Genomic DNA, 18,496 nt, shown 5'->3' on the forward strand with positions numbered 1-18,496 from the left:
CATCCCCCCCCCCCCCCCGACATGCACAAGGGCAGAGTTCAGGGAAGCTGGAGATAGCATTCAGCAGGGAGGGCCAAATGGACTTTGCAAGGCTGGTATATCACATGCACTCTGCAGCTACCATTCAGCAACTGATATTGTAATCAATGATTTTCAGAAGGAGCGCTGGGAGATGGAGCAACTCCAGCCACGTGGCAGCTGCAGGACTGCGGATCGCCAGCCCTCGGGAAAGCAGGCCAGAATCCACTGCACAGAAACCCAGACAACCACGTAACAGGGTCCGCAACCTCTGTGGCAAACGGGTGCCACATAAGGTTGTCTCTAAGGCTCCGGGTCTAGGATCTGACGAGCCCCGTCCCCGGTGTAGTCAGTTCTTGTGTTAGACCGGTGGCCAGTCTGTGGCCCCTGGGCCTGGGTCTTGCCCAGGTCCAAGCTCAGCTTGGACTTTTAGCTGTCCAAAGTGCTGCTAGTCTCCCAGATGCTACCGAGACCTACCTGGGTCAAGCTCTTGAAAGGAACTGCCAGGCCTTAGCCCAGCACCTTCTTTTATATTGGCCTGCTAGGCCCTGATTGGCTGCAGCAGAGAGAGATGCTCTATCTTGCCTGGAGGACCTCTTGTCTGCTCCTCTTACTGGGATGGGGGTGTGGCCAGACCTCTGGTCTCCCATTACAAACCAACACTGCAGCCCCCAGAAAGTTGGCCTCTCTGTGTTTTCAGGACAAGCTTTTTGAGCTCTTGGAAAACCTCAAGATGCCCCACTGTGAAATACATGTTTTGTCCGAGTTTACCCGGTGGAGAGAGATGGAGGCCTGTCCTGCTCCTAAATGCTTTCCCTAGACCTTTCAGTTTTTGGGTGCCCACCAGTGGCAGCAGATCCCTCATCAGGCACCTAATTAAGCAGCCCATGAACACAATGGCCAAGGCAGCTGCCAATTAGGCCCTGGTTGGCTCAACTGGAGGACCCAGAATTTAAGGCACCCAGAATCAGAGGGTGCTTTTGAACCTGTGGGTTTGACCCCCAGGCTCTAATAACCAGGGAATGGCCTGAGGCTAGAATCCAGCCCATTGCTCTAACCCCCAGAATCCTGCAGATAATTTGGCTCTGAGCAGTGTTCCCTGTAAGCTGCGTGCTTGAAGGGTGGCCATCCACAACGTATCCAGATGCTGCAGAGCGCCCACAGCTAGCAGTATGTGTTTCCATCGGTGGTGCACATCCACACAAGCCTGGGTGCAGATGATAAAATTTATTCCCCTACAGAGGGAAAAAATTAGAGGGAAACACTAGCACTGAGGCCCGAGCCCTCAAAGGCTGCGTCTACACGTGCACGCTACTTCGAAGTAGCGGCAGTAACTTCGAAATAGCGCCCGTCACGTCTACACGTGTTGGGCGCTATTTCGAAGTTGAAATCGACGTTAGGCGGCGAGACGTCGAAGTCGCTAACCCCATGAGCGGATGGGAATAGCGCCCTACTTCGACGTTCAACATCGAAGTAGGGACGTGTAGACGATCCGCGTCCCGCAACATCGAAATAGCGGGGTCCTCCATGGCGGCCATCAGCTGGGGGGTTGAGAGATACTCTCTCTCCAGCCCTTGCGGGGCTCTGTGGTCACTGTGGGCAGCAGCCCTTAGCCCAGGGCTTCTGGCTGCTGCTGCTGCAGCTGGGGGTCCGTGCTGCATATACAGGGTCTGCAACTAGTTGTTGGCTCTGTGTATCTTGCACTGTTTAATGAAAGTGTGTCTGGGAGGGGCCCTTTAAGGGAGCGACTTGCTGTTGAGTCCGCCCCGTGACCCTGTCTGCAGCTGTGCCTGGCTCCCTTATTTCGATGTGTGCTACTTTGCCGTGTAGACGTTCCCTCGCTGTGCCTATTTCGATGTTGGGCTGAGCAACGTCGAACTTGAACATCGACGTTGCCAGCCCTGGAGGACGTGTAGACGTTATTCATCGAAATAGACTATTTCGATGTCGCAACATCGAAATAAGCTATTTCGAAGTTGGGTGCACGTGTAGACGTAGCCAAAGTGTTTAGGCGTGAGCAACTTGCCCGTGGTCAAGCCCCAAAGCCTCTGATAACAGGATACTGGGATTCTATGACAGTGGCTGGCTGGCTTGATTAATCACCCTGTCCTGTCCTTTCCCTCCCCTCCTTAGGTTTGTTCTGGCACAGCGAGCGAGATGCAGAATAGGCAGAAGACCAGCTATCCTAGCTGCAGTACTTAATCTGGAAGTTCCTAGCCCCAGCTCCTCTGGGTTTGCTGCATCAGTTGCAAAAAATTAAAAAAAAAAAAATTGCTGTGTGTCCCAGCCCCTCTTGCGCTATGAATTAAGCGCTGCCAGCATCCAACCAGCCCCGGCTAAAAGCCACTAGAAAAGATTGCCCCCTGTTGCCGATACAGCAGATGCCCAAATTGCAGCCGGCTTTTAAAGCCGATTCTCAGAAGGGCATGAGCATGAGAAGCCTACAGCGCAGAGATGGGCAGCTGTTGGAACCAGGGGCAGCGGGGCTCTGCTTAAGGCAAGCTGGATTGGAATGCGAGCTGAAGCATTCCCGTCATTTTTTGCAATGATTTCATTCAAGGCAAATGGCTTACTGAGGCACCGCCGGCAAAATAAACTGCTCCAGCAAAGGCCAAGTTGAGCAGTCGCTGAAATGATCTGCAAAATTGAAATGCCCAAGAAAGACAAGGGAATCTTAAAAAGCCACAGTTGGAGCAGTCCTGAGCTTTCTTTAATTGTAGCTGGTTCCGATTTGGGAGCAAAAAGCCATCGAATTATGGTAGCAATTTACCACCTGACTCACAAAGCTTGATGGGTTAACCATCTCGTGGGCTGCTGTTGAAATGCTTTCGTTTAAGTGCACTTGGGAGCTTTTTATCCCTTAATAGTTGTCTTTCAAAAAAACATATAAAGCAGCAGTTTGACTTATTTACTTTGAAGCGAGTGAAGCGTGAGGGAGGGCTGGGGAGGATGGAGGAGGATGCTTGGAAAACCAGCTGTGCATTGTGCAGCTTAAATGCCAAGGGCTTTATGATGTGACTAGCTGGTGGCGAGAAGTGCTTTGGAGACAGCAGTGGGTAGTGGTCAGAGAGGGGGCTAGGAGAAGGGACATACTCATAGCCCTGAGTGGGTGGTTAGAGGGGGAGTTGGGAGGCCTGAGTTCCAGCCCTAGCTGTGGGAGGGGAGTGGTGTTGAGTGGTTAGAGCACAAGAGCCAGCTGTCATGGTTCATAGGCAGTGTTCCCTGCAAGCTGAGCAGGTGGGTGGCCACCTAGGAGCAATTCAGGTGCCAGCCTGCTAACTAGCAGAGCAGCCCCAGCCCCCCCAAGTGGGCAGCATGGGTTTCTATGGGTGGTGCACATCATGTTTACTCCACCCACGGATGGCAAAAACATTAGAGGGATCCCTGGTCCTGGGTCCTTGTCCCTACTGTGCAAGAGTCATTTGGTTTACTAGCTGAGGCAGCAGGCTGGAAGACATGATGCCTGGCCTCTCGGCCCAGCCCTGCCACACATGCCCTCTGAGCATGGGCCTGTGCCTCAGTTTCCCCCACTGAAAAAACTCAGCCCATGTCATCACCCCCCCGCCCCAAAGCCTTTCTGGTGAAAGGAGATTTGCAAAGTAATGTCAAGGGGGAAAAAACCTCCTACTGACCAGGCTCAGCTCCACTCTCCCCAGGCCATCACACTCCCTACAGCACCATAGGGTGACCCAAGTACCCTGGCAGCCCGGCCCGTGCCTTCTCCTCCAAAGCAGCTGGAGAAGACAAAACCAATCTCTGGGCTGAGGAACTCTTGTGCAGCTCTAGCTGCCTAGAGGGGAGCTTGAACCTGGGACCCCGGGAGCTTAGTGCTGGCTCCCTCTCCTCTGCAGCAGGGCACTCTGGGAGCTGTCCCCAAATGCCAGGAGGCCCTCGGAGCTGGGAAATAAGAACTGCTGACACGCCACTGCTCTGAGCATCGGTTACAACTGATTAATCCCCCCGCCTCTGTCCACCCCGTAAGGATCAGGCTGTTCCTGTGCCACAAAGTGGGGCATGCGCTGCCTTTGTGAAGCAAGTGGCTGGATGAAAGGGAACGGAGAGATATGAGAGCTGCGCAGGCGGGGGGCGTGGGGGGAAACAATCGCCAGGCGGGCTGTGCTGAATCATCCCCGCCATGCCAGGGTGGGCGGGCGTGCGTGGCAATGAAAAGCAAAACCCACTCGATGCCCAATGGTGTGGTCACCTGGGCTGGGCGAATTGGCTGGCAAGGGCCAGCAGGGCACCTGGGCTGTGGTCCTGGCTCTCCTGTGTGAGCTTGGGAGAGTCACTTCCCCGCTTTGTGCTTCGGCTTCCCTCCCTCTCCCTGCCCTTGTCTATTTACCATAAGCTCTTGTAGGCCAGGCAACGCCCAGCCCCACAGGCCCACTTCCAGCTGGGCAGCATTGTAATGTGCATACTTAAGCCTGCAAGAAAGAGAAGGCCACAAAGAAGTGCAAACACCTGGCAGCTGCTCTCTCTGGCAGTGGGGGGCTCAAACATTCCCCCCGCTTTCGGAGCAAAAAACAGCTACCAGAGGCTGGGAACTAAGGCTGGAACAGGAGTAGGGGGAAACAAAGCTCACCTTGCTCATAGCAGGTACCTTCAGAGCAGCGGGGCTCTGCTTAACCCAGCAAGGCTGCTCTCCAACACCAGCATTGGGCAGGATCAGGCCCCTCAGGCAGCATGGAGGGGAACTGGGGCCCACACACACCAAATAGGACTCCCAGGGGCCTTGCTAAAGGAGGGCAGGGGGATTTCACCCTGAAATCCTGGCTCTCCCAGCTGCAAGGGGCACAGGAGCTGCCTGTGAACACGTTTGTGGCCCGTCATCGACAACCCCTGTGCCACAGCCTCAAAAAAGCCTGGCTCGGGACTCCTGTTTGAGCCCCATCCCCCCACAAACCAGACTGGGGTCAGCACGTACTTAGACACTGCTGGCGAGAGGGGCAGATCAGAGCCCAGTCCCTGCTGTGGTTTGGGTCCAAGCCCCTGGTGCTTTGCAATGGGGGGACAGAGGGCTGTCCTGAGGGTGGTGAGGGCCTGGGGCAATCCTCTCCCAGTGCCCCCACCACTGCTCCATCCCCTTACTGCCTAACAGGGCCTGGCAGGGTAGCAGCATGAGCCAGAGCCAGCCAGCAGCCTGATAGGCCCTGCTGCACCCCGCTTCTCTGCAGCTGTTGGAAGCAGATTGCCCTGGGTTCTTGGCTTCCCAGAGAAGTTGAACACAGTGGACCAGAAGGGCAGTGACCCCTCCTGCTGCCATGCGAGACCCTGTAAAACCTTGGCTGACACTCCTCCCCTGGACGGCTGGATGGCCCCCCCCCCCCACTACCGCTGGGACAGCTCCATGATTGCATTGCAGGATTAGGGCCCAAGGGCAACAGACTCAGCTCTTCTCAAGCCACAGATCCAAGCCAGAAGGGCTGCATGGTGCCAAAAGGGGACAGCTGAGACCTGGCTCAGCAGTTAGCCCCCCGTGACAGGGCAGCATGGATGCTCAAATACAGGACTGGAAATGCAGAGGCCACACACCAAGGTTTCCGATGCAGTATAGACAATCTCACTTTCCTGGGTGGAGGGGTTAAGAAAGTGAGGCACATGGCACCCAGTCTTACGCGACAGCAACTTTAACAGGAGTCTGGTGAGCAAGACATGAGAAGTCATTCTTCCACTCCACTCAGCGCTGACGTGGCCTCAGGTGGAGCGCTGTGTCCAGTTCTGGGGGCTAGATTTCGAGAACGATGTGAAGAAATTGGCAAAGGTCCAGGGAAGAGCAACAGGAATGACTAGAGGTCTAGAGAACATGAGCTGCGAGGGAAGGCTGAAAGAACGGGGCTTGTTTAGCTTAGAAAAGACGACAGAGGGGACATGATAGCAGTTTCCAAGGACCTCAAAGAGGGTTACAAGGAGGAGAGAGAGAGAGAAAAAAAAAAGTGTTCTCCTTGGCCCTCTAAGGATCGGCCAAGGAGCAATGGAGTTACAGCGCAGCAAGGGAGGGTTAGGTTGGGCATAAAGAAAAACGGTGGTACTGTCAGGGTGGCTAAACACTGGAATAAATTGCCTGGGGAGGTTGTGGAGTGTCCAGCCCTGGAGATATTTAGAGCAGGTGAGAGACACCGATCAGGGGTGGGCTAGATGGTGCTTTGTCCTGCTGTGAGTGCAGGGACCAGACTTGATGACCTCTTGAGGTCCCTTCCAGCTCTACTGTTCTACGATTCTACAACTCTGCTTATACCAATGGAAATCTCCCTCTTCCCGCCCTGGGGCCGTATCTGGACTTTCACCCACATGCTGTCAACACCCTGGGAGTGTTTCATCAAGCCTTGCAGGGGATGATGTTTTTCTTAAAGCCCCAGATCCTGGAGTCATGAGCAGCTCAGCTTGCCTAATTTTTTAAAGCAGATTTCAAGCCCTTGTGTTTGCAGGGAAACAAGAGCCCAGGGTGAGTGACGAGATCAGAAACCAGGAGAGGAAATACCAGCTCACCTTAAAAACAGAACCAAAACCCTTGTGATTTTTAAGCCAGTCTCATGTTGCCAAGTTCTGACCCATGTTGCTGTATGCATGGACCTGACAGCAGCAGGTCAGTAATCTCTCACCTAGAATGTACCCCTGTGAGAGCCACCTGCTGTCTCAAGACAATATTACGAGGTATCTAGCTTTTGAACAAAAGAATGAGACAGTAACAAAGCATCCCTAAGGCCCACAATAGCAGTTCCATCCACATGCAGATAGTGTGGGCAATACAGACCCTACTTCAACATCAGACTCCATCCACTTCAGGGAGAATCACCACAACCCCTGAGCCACATGGGGTCTATGACACCCAGATGATCAGTTTCGATTCCCTCCAGCAAGAGGGTTTGCTGACAGTAGGCCCCTAACCTTCAGCCTTACGAGCACTGCAGCCTGGGAGCAGGAAGGCGCTGCTGCAGGGAGATGCTGACAGATGTATGATGGAGTAATATTAATAGGCAGTTCTCCATAGCTGCTAATAACATGTTTTGCTTAGAGTTGTGTGTTGTGCTGCAGCCTCCGCATCTCCTACATGCTGCTAGGGGCTCTCTCCTGCTAGGCTGTCAAGGCTGAGGCCCATGCTGAGTGCGGAAGTTAGGGCCTCATAAAAGACCCTAAAAATCCCTTGCCGCTATAGACTCCTGCTTAAAAGCTTCCCCAGGTCACAGATTCCCAGATCCTGGGAGGTAGCTGCAACCACCCAAGTGCGAAAACCCCTATTTAAAACTCAGGCAGACACACTTACCCCAAGCTCTAAACCCTCCCTTAGGGCAGCTCTTGAAAACAGAGGAAGAAATTAAGCTACAGGCTGATAGCTGGCCTCTCTGTCTTAGGCATGCATATACATAGACGCTTCCCTAGGATGCAGGGGGGGCAGGCAGGCTTTTTATGCTATGCCCCCCTTTTCAGCTCTGCAATTAGCTGGGCCCCCCACCCCACAGCCTGTGGAAGGATGGAGGCACACGCTGGCCTGGGGTTCAGGCACTGGGTGGGCAGGGGGAAGCGCTATGGGGCCAGGCCAGATGCAGTGCCATAGGGGGAGTCCCAGCACTGTGCTGGGACACCCCACAGCCAGCTGCCTCAGCCCAGCAGCAGGGCAGGTGCACCTACTACACTCTCCCTGATTGGCCCAGTGTGACTGGCTCCCCCCAGCAAAAGCCAGCCTTCTGACATGGTGGCAGAGGGCTGGTGTTGCCACACAAGCGGCCGGGGGCAGGGCTGTGGTGTGCTGTGCCCCACCTTACAAAGTGTCACCCCTCCCCCTAGTTTGTGCATCCCTGCTGTAGGAGACAAGAATCAAACCCTTGTCTTTAAAAAAAAAGGTTATTTCTTCACACAAGAGTTACGTGATAAAGCAGAATTGCTCGCTAGGCATTGCAGAGCAACTACAAAATAAAAAGTAGGTTAAAGCACAGAGAATTACTGCCCTGGGAGTCAGTGTAGAAATTCCAGCATACGGGGGTATGACCACCCAGAGACGTCCTGCATTAAACCCAAAATAAAAATAACCTGATTGTGTCTGGCTAAACATTTCCTTTCTACTTACATATCTGTATGCCCAGATCTCCTTGTGGCCTGGGTACTTACTGGACTCATTAAGCCGGCTTAAACTTAAACCTCTGTCTCTTCTGGCTCCAGCCACATAAAAGGACAAGTCTCCCCAGCAGGTAACTGCTTCAATTGAAAAGATCCCTCTCCTCCCTTTGGCAAGCAGGTCTGGTGGCGCACATCTCCACATGCCTTGGTGCACATAATAAAATTTATTCCACCCATGGATGTCAAAAAGGGCACACGGGTGACACTTTTCCTGTCTTGCTAGGGTACAGGCTCAAAACAGTTTCAGAGAGAACAGATCAGGTAGAAACATTTTTCATTTTAAGTGAGCTGCCTGTAAAACAAAATACAAAACAAGCTTGTGCCAAATCCAAGGACCTGGGAAATGGTGCCACACTTTTTATTTTTAAATCTTTCAAAATAGAGACAAATATTCTCCTGCTGTGTTTGCAACTGGGGCTCCATTTGTGAGTGAAATGGACAAAACCGCCTGTAACACACACATGAAACTAACCAGACCATTTGTTACTGCAAAAATAGTCAGGGAGCATAAACAGTGAAAAGTTGCCCAGATACTTTGAATTCTTTCAGATTTAATCAGCTGTGAAACTCTGTCATGCTGGGATGGGAATTTGTTTAAGGAGCTGTGATTTATTTTCAACTTAACAGCATTCCCTCAGCTAACAGAACTGATTAAAATTCCCTCTGTCCTCTCAGCAACTTGGAAACATGAACTTTTAACAGAGGCGATGTTTATTTTCCACCAGCAAACAGGCAGCTGTGGAGAAGGAAAGGATGCTCTTACACAAACAGTTGGATTTTTAAAAAACTATATAAAAGCAGCAGCCCAGAGACAGAAAACTAAACACCCTAAAGCAGAGCCTCCTCTAGACCTCAGGCTGCCTCAGATTAAAGCCTGCAACCAGATAGCCCCCTGTGAATGTCCAGCACTCCATGGTGTTGTGTGATCAGGATCTTTGAGAGAAAGCCTTGTCTAAAGTAGGAAAAAACTGACTTCTTTCAAGGGGGAGGCTGTTACATAGATATAAAAGGTGCTTATGAGAATAGTTGGTTGGGAATTAAAATACCCCTTACCCCGAAACTGCTCCCCGCACTACAAAATACTAGATTAGGGTCAGCAACCTCAGTAGAGTGCTGACATTTGACCTCTACGCACAAGTGCCAGTGATGCTTTTGGAAGTTACTGGGGCTATGTCTACACAGCAGCCTTATTTTGAAATAAACTTTTCCAGAAGAGCTTTTCTGAAATAGCTTATTTCAAAAATAACAGCTCCACACAAAATGCATTTCAAAACAGCACCCTGCTATCTTAAACAGCATGTCGGACATGTAGCGCCTATTTCAAAAGAGTGCCATTGGAGCTCATTGTGACTTATTTCATAACGGAATAGTGCTATTTTGAAATAGGCAGTATTCCTCCTGCAGTGAGAAGTAACAGAATGGTCTGAAGGAGGATCTGAAGTGGTGGGTCTGTCCCATGAAAGCTCATCACCTAATAAGTTATTTTGTTAGTCTTTAAAGTGCTCCAGGATTGCTGGCTTGTTTTCCTGCAATGAGATTGGCCGATTTTGAAACCCCACACCTGCTATTTTGGCTTTATTTCAAACTAGCGTGTGCATCGTGTAGACGCTCGCAGAGTTATTTAGAAATAGTAGCGATTATTTCAAAATAACTCTAGTGTAGACCTAGCCTAATAGGCTTAAAATAGCTTCATTAACAAACACAGGAAGCTGCAGAGCTTTGCTATTTAGGTGGAGGTCGGTAGCATTAGCTGGTCTTTTGTTAATCCACAAGGCTTTGAGCAAGCTCCCAGCTGCACCTGAGGGGCCAGGCTGAGCTCCCACCTTGCATACTGATGAAAACCGATTGGTGCGCCACTCTGGTTGCTGATCCCTGTACGAGATTGTCAAAATGAACTTGTTGCAGGACAGGGTTGGTACAGGGAAAGTTTGACCTTTCCAGTCCCCAAGCAAAAGAATACTGCCAGCAGCCACCCCAAAGGTTGGGCGTGCAGCTGGGATGTGGAAGAGCCAAGGGCTTGGACTGATTGAAAGAGAGAGTTGGGCCTGGGCCTTGCAGAGACCAGTTCTCCTCACCAGGTGATTTTGGGGGAGGAGGGGGCAGCCTTTTTGTTCAGCCTGAGATAGATCAGGGAAGATTTTTCCACCCAGCTCTACGTTCTCTCTGGAGCTTGGACCAAAAAAGACCAAATTCTAACCAATGTTCCCTCTACTTTTTATCCAGGTGCAGAATAAATTGTGTGCTCCAAGCCATGTGTGGATGTGCATCACCAATAGACACATGCTGCCAGCTCTGGGTGCTCTGCTCATCAGCTGAGCAGAACCTGAATCTCTCCTGGGAAGCCACCTGAGCACTCAGCTTTAAGGCACAGCAGCTAAGCCCCAGATGCAGAGTGGTACTTAAACTCCCCATCTCCTCTGAAACCTAGGGGTGGTAGAACCCAAACATCTTTGTGTATCTGGGTATGAGACTGATCCAGGGCTCCCACACCTCAGATTCAAACCCTCAGGGCCAGATCCTCCTTCATCCCTTGCAGCTTGATTCCCAGAAAGTGCCTTGCCCAGCATGGAGGCTCACTTGAAATCCCAGGGGCTTGGCACTAGGAGCAGAGCACTGTCAAAATTTCTGGCTCTAGGACTCAGCCTCTGCATGGTATACAGGTCCCCCCAGGCTCACTCACAAGGGCCTTTGGCTGCCCATCATCTGCTTTATATGCCTGCATACAGAATGTTATCCTTAAAGCCCATGCTCAGCTTAATGCTGTAGGGACTTAAATTCCCCTACGCTCCCATTGGTGAAGTCCTCTAGGCCCTGCCTGATACCACCGAGCCGCATGGCACCTGACCCTAAGCCCTGGCAGGATTCCCACACCGGGGCCTCCCTTGCTCACTAGCAAGGGACAAGTTTTAAGAGGAGCCCCGATGGCTTGATGGGTCAGTGGCACCCCCGCTGGCTCGTGACACTGCAGCCAACTAGCCCTGCCGCCCCCCCAGGGAAAAGTCGCAAGGAATAAAAGAACATTTTAGTGCCCAGGAGAGCTCCCGGGAACCAACCAGCCAGTCTGGGTGAGCCCAGCTCAGCAGCATTGGGCTGCCCCAGCTGCAAAATTGCAAGGAAGGGGAGAAACCACAGAGACCCAGAATCATGCTACTTTGACGGTGCAGGAGGAGGAAGACCGAGATCACCTGATTCCTCATTTACTTCAGTGTCAAGCGTGGCACTGCCAGGACCACCTTTGCCATGGATTCAGAGTGCCCAGCACACAGGGTTCCCTCTAATTTCTTCCATCCTGGGCTGTTCTTTAGCTGTAGTTTACCCTAAATGTCTCCAAAGAGCCCAGTCAGCAGAGGAAGGGTTGGTCATGTGGTAGAACAGGGGCGAGCAAACTTTAGGTCATGTACCACTTTTTGGCCTGCACTTTGCATCCCACCCCCGCAACCTGCAGGAGCAGCACAGGAAGGGATGCGGGGAGGGGGGCTCAGGGAGGCTCCCAGGAAGAGGACTCCAAGAGGGTACCTCCTCAACCCAGAAAGTTGCCAGTTGCCTCCCCCATGCTAGACAATACTGACCTCCCCTGGTCCAACAAATTCTCTCGTTCGGTGCCAGTCAGGTCCCCAGGGTGCCAGACGAGAGTGACAAACTGTAGTTCCTGACATTGCTTCTTTTATTGCTGCTGCACCGGGAGCAGATCTTCTCACTGAACTTGCCCTGTTTTTTTCCTTCAGTGGCTTCCGCTAGATTAGATCCCCCCGTTTTGTAAAGCAGAGCTGAAGCTGTTTTCTCCAAGGTGCATGGCTTTGCACTGACCATCAATGCTACATCTCATCTGCTAGCTGGTTGCCCCAAAATGGGATAGATATTTGGACTTGGGCCCAGCACAGAAACCTGGTGAGGTGGGAGGGTCTCAGCCTGGCCTCCAGCTCAAACCCAGATGTCTACTTAGCTACAAGGCAGTTAACCCAGCACCCAAGAGGGGAGGTGTGCAGGAAGGACATTTGGGGTGGGGGGGGTTTGTTTAACTCAGGTTCTTAACAGAGACTTTAAGCTCTGAGGTTAACTGGACTCTTAGAATCATATATAGCTGGAAGACACCACAGGAGGCAGCAAGTCCAAGCCCCTGCTCAAAGCAGGACCCAGCCCAACTAAGTTATCCCAGCTGGGGCCTTGTCAATGGCTGCAAAGGAGCGATTGGGTGGGGGCCTCTGGTCTGAGCAACACAAGAAGTCAGATAGGATGATAGTCAATGTAGGACTTCAAAGCCGCAAATCACAAGAGGGATAAGGGAAGGCAGGAGCCATCCCAAACACACCTGTGCCAGACACTCTCGAGCTAGGCCAGAAGCCTTGGCTCACACTGGATTGAAGTGCCCCCCGCATAGGAGCTCTCACACGTAATGCTCCTGAGTCAGCTGGGAAAGCAGCCTCGGCTCACAGCTCCCTGCTCCGTTGTTTGGGCTTCCAGCTCAGGGCAGAGTCAGTAAATCAGAAACCGGCATCCAGAGGCCCAGACACATTTTGCCAGGTGCAGAGATTCAGCTGGAGCCTCTGAAAGAGGCTTAGTGGGGGATGGCAGCAGCTCAGCCTCCCCCGGCCGCCTTTCCAGTGTGCAACATGGACTCCCACCCAGGAACCACAAATCCGTCAGCCAACAGCCCTGGGCTGTGTCTACACTAGAAGCATCTGCCTACAGAAGTTGCAGTCAGAAGAGATGTTCAGACAAAACTTCTGTTCACTTATGCACAGAAAGGATCTGTTGGTCGACCTTTTGAGCGGGGGCAGTCCTGTCGACAGAGCCGAGCGTCTACACAGCGTTTTTGGGGACAGTGTCTACAAAATGCATTGTGTTCATGTAGATTTTCCACAAGTTGTCTACAAACCTCTAGTGCAGATGTAGCCTTAGGGAAGCAAGGGTGCTACTGTGGGCCACCCATGCTCCTCAGCTTGGCTAAGTCTACACGAGCAAGTTTTTTTTCAAAAAAGCTGGGGCTCTTCTGAAAAATCCCATGGAGCATCCACACACAAATGCACTGCCTCTCGGTCTGCATCTGACAAAGTGGGTTTTGCCCATGAAAGTTCATGCTCCAAAAGCCTGTTGGTCTATAAGGCGCCACAGGACTGACTATTTGTGGGTGGTAGATTAAAGGTTTGGCATCGTGCTTCGGGGAAAGGCTAACAGGGAGCTTCAGCCAACCTTGCACCTGTAGGCAGCCTCGTTGCTGTAGCTCAGCCTGCTGCTGGCACTAGGCCACACAGAATCAGAGAACCCAGGAGTCCTGCTCCCATGCCACAGCTTTAACACCAGCCAACACTCCCAAAGCACACAGCTGTGTGGTGTGGACCATTAGACTCCCAATGACTGTTCTGAAGAACTGCTTGTTCAGTGCCAGCCCTGCACCCCACCCTCCAAACCACCTGGCAGTCCCAGCCAGGCAATCATGCTGTGTGTTTGCATGCTCCCTCCCACGCCCTCCTTTGCAGTGTTGTGCAGTTGCTGTTTGTGATTGCCCTCAGCTCACGGCAACGTACTAATCACCATTATATTCCCACAGCATCCCAGCTGTTGCCCGCGAGCTGAAAAAGTTCAGCCAGCAACAAAAGAGGAAATGGTCCATCCATTAAGCACTGCAAGGCGGCTTGTGCAAACCCCTGCATCACAACTTTGGGTCAAGGCTCCATCCACTCCCGTGACTTGATTCTTTCGCTAGGTCTACTCAGGTAATGCAGGGGTGAGGAACCCGCAGCCAGTGGTCTAGGCCTGTCCCACAGCTTCACGGGATCCAGCCCCTCCAAGACTCAGGGCTCCACTCCCCAGCATGCAACCCCCGGCAGCTAGGGGTGTGGAGTCCCAAAAGCCTCCTGGGCCAGTCAGATCTGGCTCCCGGGGTCTGGCTGTGGGTGCAGAAAGCAGCTCTGCATGCTGAGAGGAACCACAGCGTAGCACTGCTTGCAGGCTCTCCTGCTGCTCCCATTGGCTGCAGTTGCAACTTATTAGAGCAGGAGGGGAGCAATGGTGGCTGGAAGTGGTGGGGAACTGTGCCAGGTAAGCATCCCCCAGATCCCACGCCCCGAGACCACCCCCAGCCCATTCCTGCACCTTCCCTCCCATCCAGACCTCGCCACCCTCAGCCTCCTCCTGCCTCCACCCCCATATTTAAAAAAACTACAGCAAGACACCAATAATTTATCCAGGCCGCTCTGAATGCAGCTGACCGGATACGCTACTCAAGCCGGGAGGTAACTGTTCCCTCCCCGAGCAGGGAATGAGCACCCAGGAGTCCTGTGCCCCAGCTACCCTGCTCTAACACCCTGGGCAAGGCTGCCTGTTGAAGCAAGGTGCAAGCCCTCCTCACCAGTCCACAGGACAATTTTGGCACAGCATTTTCTCCTTCCATATGAGGGGCTCCAAACATACTGAGGGGACGTGACTCTGCCTCCCAAAACAGGAACAGTTCTGATCCCAAGGGGAACTTTGTATCATCAGCCCATCTTCCCACTCTAGTAGCTTCCCCAGCCTGGAGAACAGCCAGAACCTGCAGTCCTGAGCACAGGGTTGGGGTCTCCAGAATCCTGTTCCTAGAACTTGCCATAGCGTTAGTGAGCAAGCCACACAGGCCAAGGTTTTCCTGAGTGGCTACTGATTTTGGCTGCCCCACTTGATCTGTGCAGAGCAGGGATTGAGGATGCTGGACAGCCAGCACTCAACAGCTCTCTTGCCGTCATCCAGATCTGTGGGTGCTCTGTAAAGCATTCAGGAGCAGCTAGCCATTTTCAGGGTCCATCTGGATTCCCTTTCAAAGGAGGTGGGGAGATCAGCCCTCCCCCTGGAGCCACCTGAGCAGGGCCTGCTTGTGAAAACATTGGCCTCCGCTTCTCCATCTGCAGTAGAGGGTTTACACCGCTTTTCCTGGGAGCGCTGTGGGGATTAGTGAGTGTCTGTCCAGGGCTTTGGAGGGTTTAACAGGGTTCTCAAAGGGGTCACTGGGACCCCCTTTGGAAACGTTTCAGGCTGTAATGACCTCTCCCCAAAAAGCAACAACCCTCCCCATCCCATGTCACTGCCTTCAGCGTATCAGCCCCACATGACTGTCAGCTGGGGCCTTGGCATAGGCTCGGCCTGACAGCTTGCTCCTAACCTCATGAGCCTGAGGGGTCACATCCAGCTTTTCCTACAAGCGAAGGTTTGGGCAGTCACCCAGGAGAGATTCAGGGGCTGCCTAGTGATTAGCAAAGCACCCACAGCTGGCAGCAGGTGTTTCTATTTGTGGTGCACAGATGGAAGAGAATTAGCAGGAACACTGGTCACAACACCTAATTTAAGAACCCCTCTGCTACATATGCCATAAACAAGAGCAAAACACCAGACACACCCAGGACCTGAACAGCCAAAGCAAATATCCCCAGATGCCACTTCTGTTTCGCTCCTGCTACGAATGCTGCACAGCAAAGCATTCCCTTGTTTGCCCAGGAAACCAACAGATGCAGGACCAGCAAGCCCAACCTGCAGGCTACAGGAAGTACATCACCGCAGCCAGAAAGGAATAAATACCTCTGCTGGGGAAGACGTTACTGCATGGTCACAGATGCCTGAAAGCAGCCTGCTGGCAGGGTGAGGTTGTTTGAGAGAGGCTGGAACAAACAGCTGCTGGAGGGGCCCAAAACCACACCCCTTCTGGTCCACCACCAGGAGTCAATAGTGCTAAGGCCAAGTTATCTTCATTGGATGCACCCCCACAATGATGTCCTTGGGTGACCAACTGGCTAGAGCAGGGGTGGCCAGCCAGTTAGCGATGAAGCTAAAATACCTGCCAATAGAGTGAAAAGAGCTACGTATTAGATATTTCTTTTATACATGTATGTATCTAGATAGACAAACATCTATGCGCCTTTCTACCTTATAGATAGATAAAAAAGTGTTTCAATGCCTTCCCCTGCCCCTAACCTAATCCCTCTCCCTTCCCCCAGAGCCAGGGGCCCCCCAGCTCCCCTGCGCTAACCCAATGCCCATTATGCCTGGGACACAGAGCCACCACTGCCATGCAGAGGGGTGGTGAGCAGTCCCAGCACGCAGCTCCGAGCAGGAGTCTCATTTCATTGATCAGAGCCGCCTGCGGCTCGAGAGCCGCTCCTTGGCTACCCCGGGGTAGAGAAGTGATCCTAGAATCCTAGGGCTGGAAGAGACCTCAGGTGGCCATCCAAAATAAAAGTGAATGGGTGGCCTGAGCAGCCCACAGCCCACCAGGGCTCCGCCTGCAGCCTGCACAGCCTGTCAGCCCCCTGCCCCTGCAACACCTCTCACCCCAAGGCAGGGGAGCCTCACGCTTCCTACACCTCTCCAAGAATCAGCGCTCCATCCCCATCTCTCCCCAAGCTGGAATGTTGCAAACAGCTGGCTCACGATGTGCTAGAAGTGCTGAGGGGGAGAAGTGGGAAGTTTAGGTCTCCAGTGCCCCCATGCACAAGAGGGACAAGGGGAAAGGGAAGACTGGAGGGGGTGTCTACTGGCCACAGGTGGAACTTCATTGGCCATATGTGGCTCATGGGCTGCAGCTTTGCCTGTCACTGGACAAGAGTGTAGGAGTCAAGAGCTTTGATCTCTAAGCTGGTCAAATAGCTTAGGCAGCACAGATTTGTTGACCACCCACCTGCTGGCAGTATCTCAGCCCCCAGTGATTCATTCCCACAGCTGGACCACAACCCCCTTCCTTGCCCCGTGCTTCCATTTCCCCCCTCACCTCCCCTTAAAAGGAACAGTGCATCAACGCTCTGACAGGGAGCCCAATCTATGGGTCCAGGCAGGGCATGGTGCAACTCCCAGCCTCCCCATCTCATTCTGCTACTGATGCACCTCCTGGCTTCACCCAGGTCAGCCTCCCTGCTCCACACCCTAATTGAAAGGCAGAGAACACCATAGACCTGACCCACGTGCGGCTTGCCAGGACAGAACTCAAAAAGCAAGTGTTATGACCAGCTCTGGGGAACACGCAACAATCTAACCCTTCCCCATCTCTGCTTCAGATAGGAACCAACGGGTGCGTGTCCACACAAAGACTGCAGATCTTCCCCTGGGGCTGGATGAGAGGGCACCCTGCCAGTAGCCACTGACCAAAGCCACCAGCCTCCCTTCAAACAGTCCTGCCCGCTGGGCCCAGCCCCCAGCCACAACATTGCATCTGCACCAAGGCTGGGGAATCACGTGTGCTATCAGCCAAGAGGTGCTGAAATGGACACGGTCGGCAGGTGTTACCTGCCCCTCTCTGCCCTCAGCCCCCCCGCTGCATGGCTTGATGCCTGAGCTATGGCAGACCCTTCTTTCGGCTCTGCGGATCCCTGGACTGCAGAGGTCTTGCCAGAGGAGCTGCCAACAGGCAGATTGGCACCTGGTACCTCCGGAGCCTAGCGTGTGAGCTAAAAGCCAGCCAGCCCTCAGCTAAGGCTATACAGGCCTTGTCCTACCAACAGCTGCCACAGGTGCAAGGCTGGCACCCGCTGCACTGAGCACGCTCATGCATTGCTCCCACTATACCTGTGGCTGTGTCTGCAGCTGCTGACAGACCCCCTACTAGCTCACGTCTGACCACATTTGCCGACACCATCGCTGGGAGCTTGGATGCACGCCACATGGGCCAGCCCAGGGGCCCTGGGGCTGCCTGGACAATTCCCTGAATGGGCACCTGCTGCTGCAGCCTGCAAAAAGGATGCCCAGCACAACCGTGGCTGGCATAGCTGAGCTAGGATGCATGGGAAAAGGATGGATGGTCCAATGGTTAGAGCACAAGCTTGGGATCTGGGACTGATTGCCTGTTACTTAGCTTCCCAGGTTGTCTCATTTGCCCACCACCACCACCTTTCCCCACTGTACAAGGGGATGACAGTCAGCAGGATTGACAGCTGCTGTAAGCCTGGGGCGGGGCCCAAAGTAGAAGGGGCAGGACCGAGGGCAGTCAGCCCTGCTCATCCTCCACTGCACAGAGCAGCCACACAGCCCCATATACCCACCATCTGCCCACTGGCCGAGGTGTTCATACCCTGCCCTACAGGGCGGTGCAAAGATGGTGGGGTGTCCTGACCCCATTAGGGATTAAAACCACACTAGTACCTAAGCCAGGGGTCAGGAGGGAGCCAGATGAGCAAGGGAGTGCAGGGCCCCAAAGCAAGGGTGGCATCGGGAGGGGGCTAAGGGAGGCAGGAGCCCCCACCCTTATAATTTGAACCCCTGGATTTCATACTTGAGCTCTGCTTAAAATAAAATCACATGCCTCACTCCAGAGGCAGTTCTTAACTGCAACAAAACAAGCTGCTGGCAGCTTTGCCTTTGGAGTAGGAAGTTCTGCACTGATTAAGACCAACAAAAGGTTTGTCATTCAAAT

At 53.1% G+C, this 18,496-nt stretch overlaps 2 protein-coding genes across 5 annotated transcripts in view; both read right to left on the reverse strand.

The window, feature by feature from the left end:
- Positions 1-15,746, reverse strand: part of LOC142004301 (glycerol-3-phosphate acyltransferase 2, mitochondrial-like) — a 55,619-nt gene extending 39,873 nt beyond the window's left edge. The window contains exon 1 of the mRNA XM_074981855.1: positions 15,676-15,746. The gene's annotated coding sequence lies outside the window, so the exon portion shown is untranslated. The remainder of the gene's footprint in view (positions 1-15,675) is intronic.
- Positions 15,685-18,496, reverse strand: part of ELMOD3 (ELMO domain containing 3) — a 168,590-nt gene continuing 165,778 nt past the window's right edge. For 2 of the 4 annotated variants that reach the window (XR_012642970.1, XM_074981860.1), the window contains one exon: positions 15,852-15,931. Coding sequence is in view for 2 of the 4 variants with exons in the window: in XM_074981858.1 (XP_074837959.1) it covers positions 15,826-15,931 (106 nt within the window). In the remaining 2 variants the exon portion in view is untranslated. Of the gene's footprint in view, positions 15,932-18,496 lie in introns of all 4 variants that reach the window. The other 2 variants (XM_074981858.1, XM_074981862.1) reach the window with 2 other exon arrangements.

This window comes from Carettochelys insculpta, chromosome 31 (genome assembly GCF_033958435.1).
Source record: "Carettochelys insculpta isolate YL-2023 chromosome 31, ASM3395843v1, whole genome shotgun sequence".
Lineage (NCBI taxonomy): Eukaryota > Metazoa > Chordata > Testudines > Carettochelyidae > Carettochelys > Carettochelys insculpta.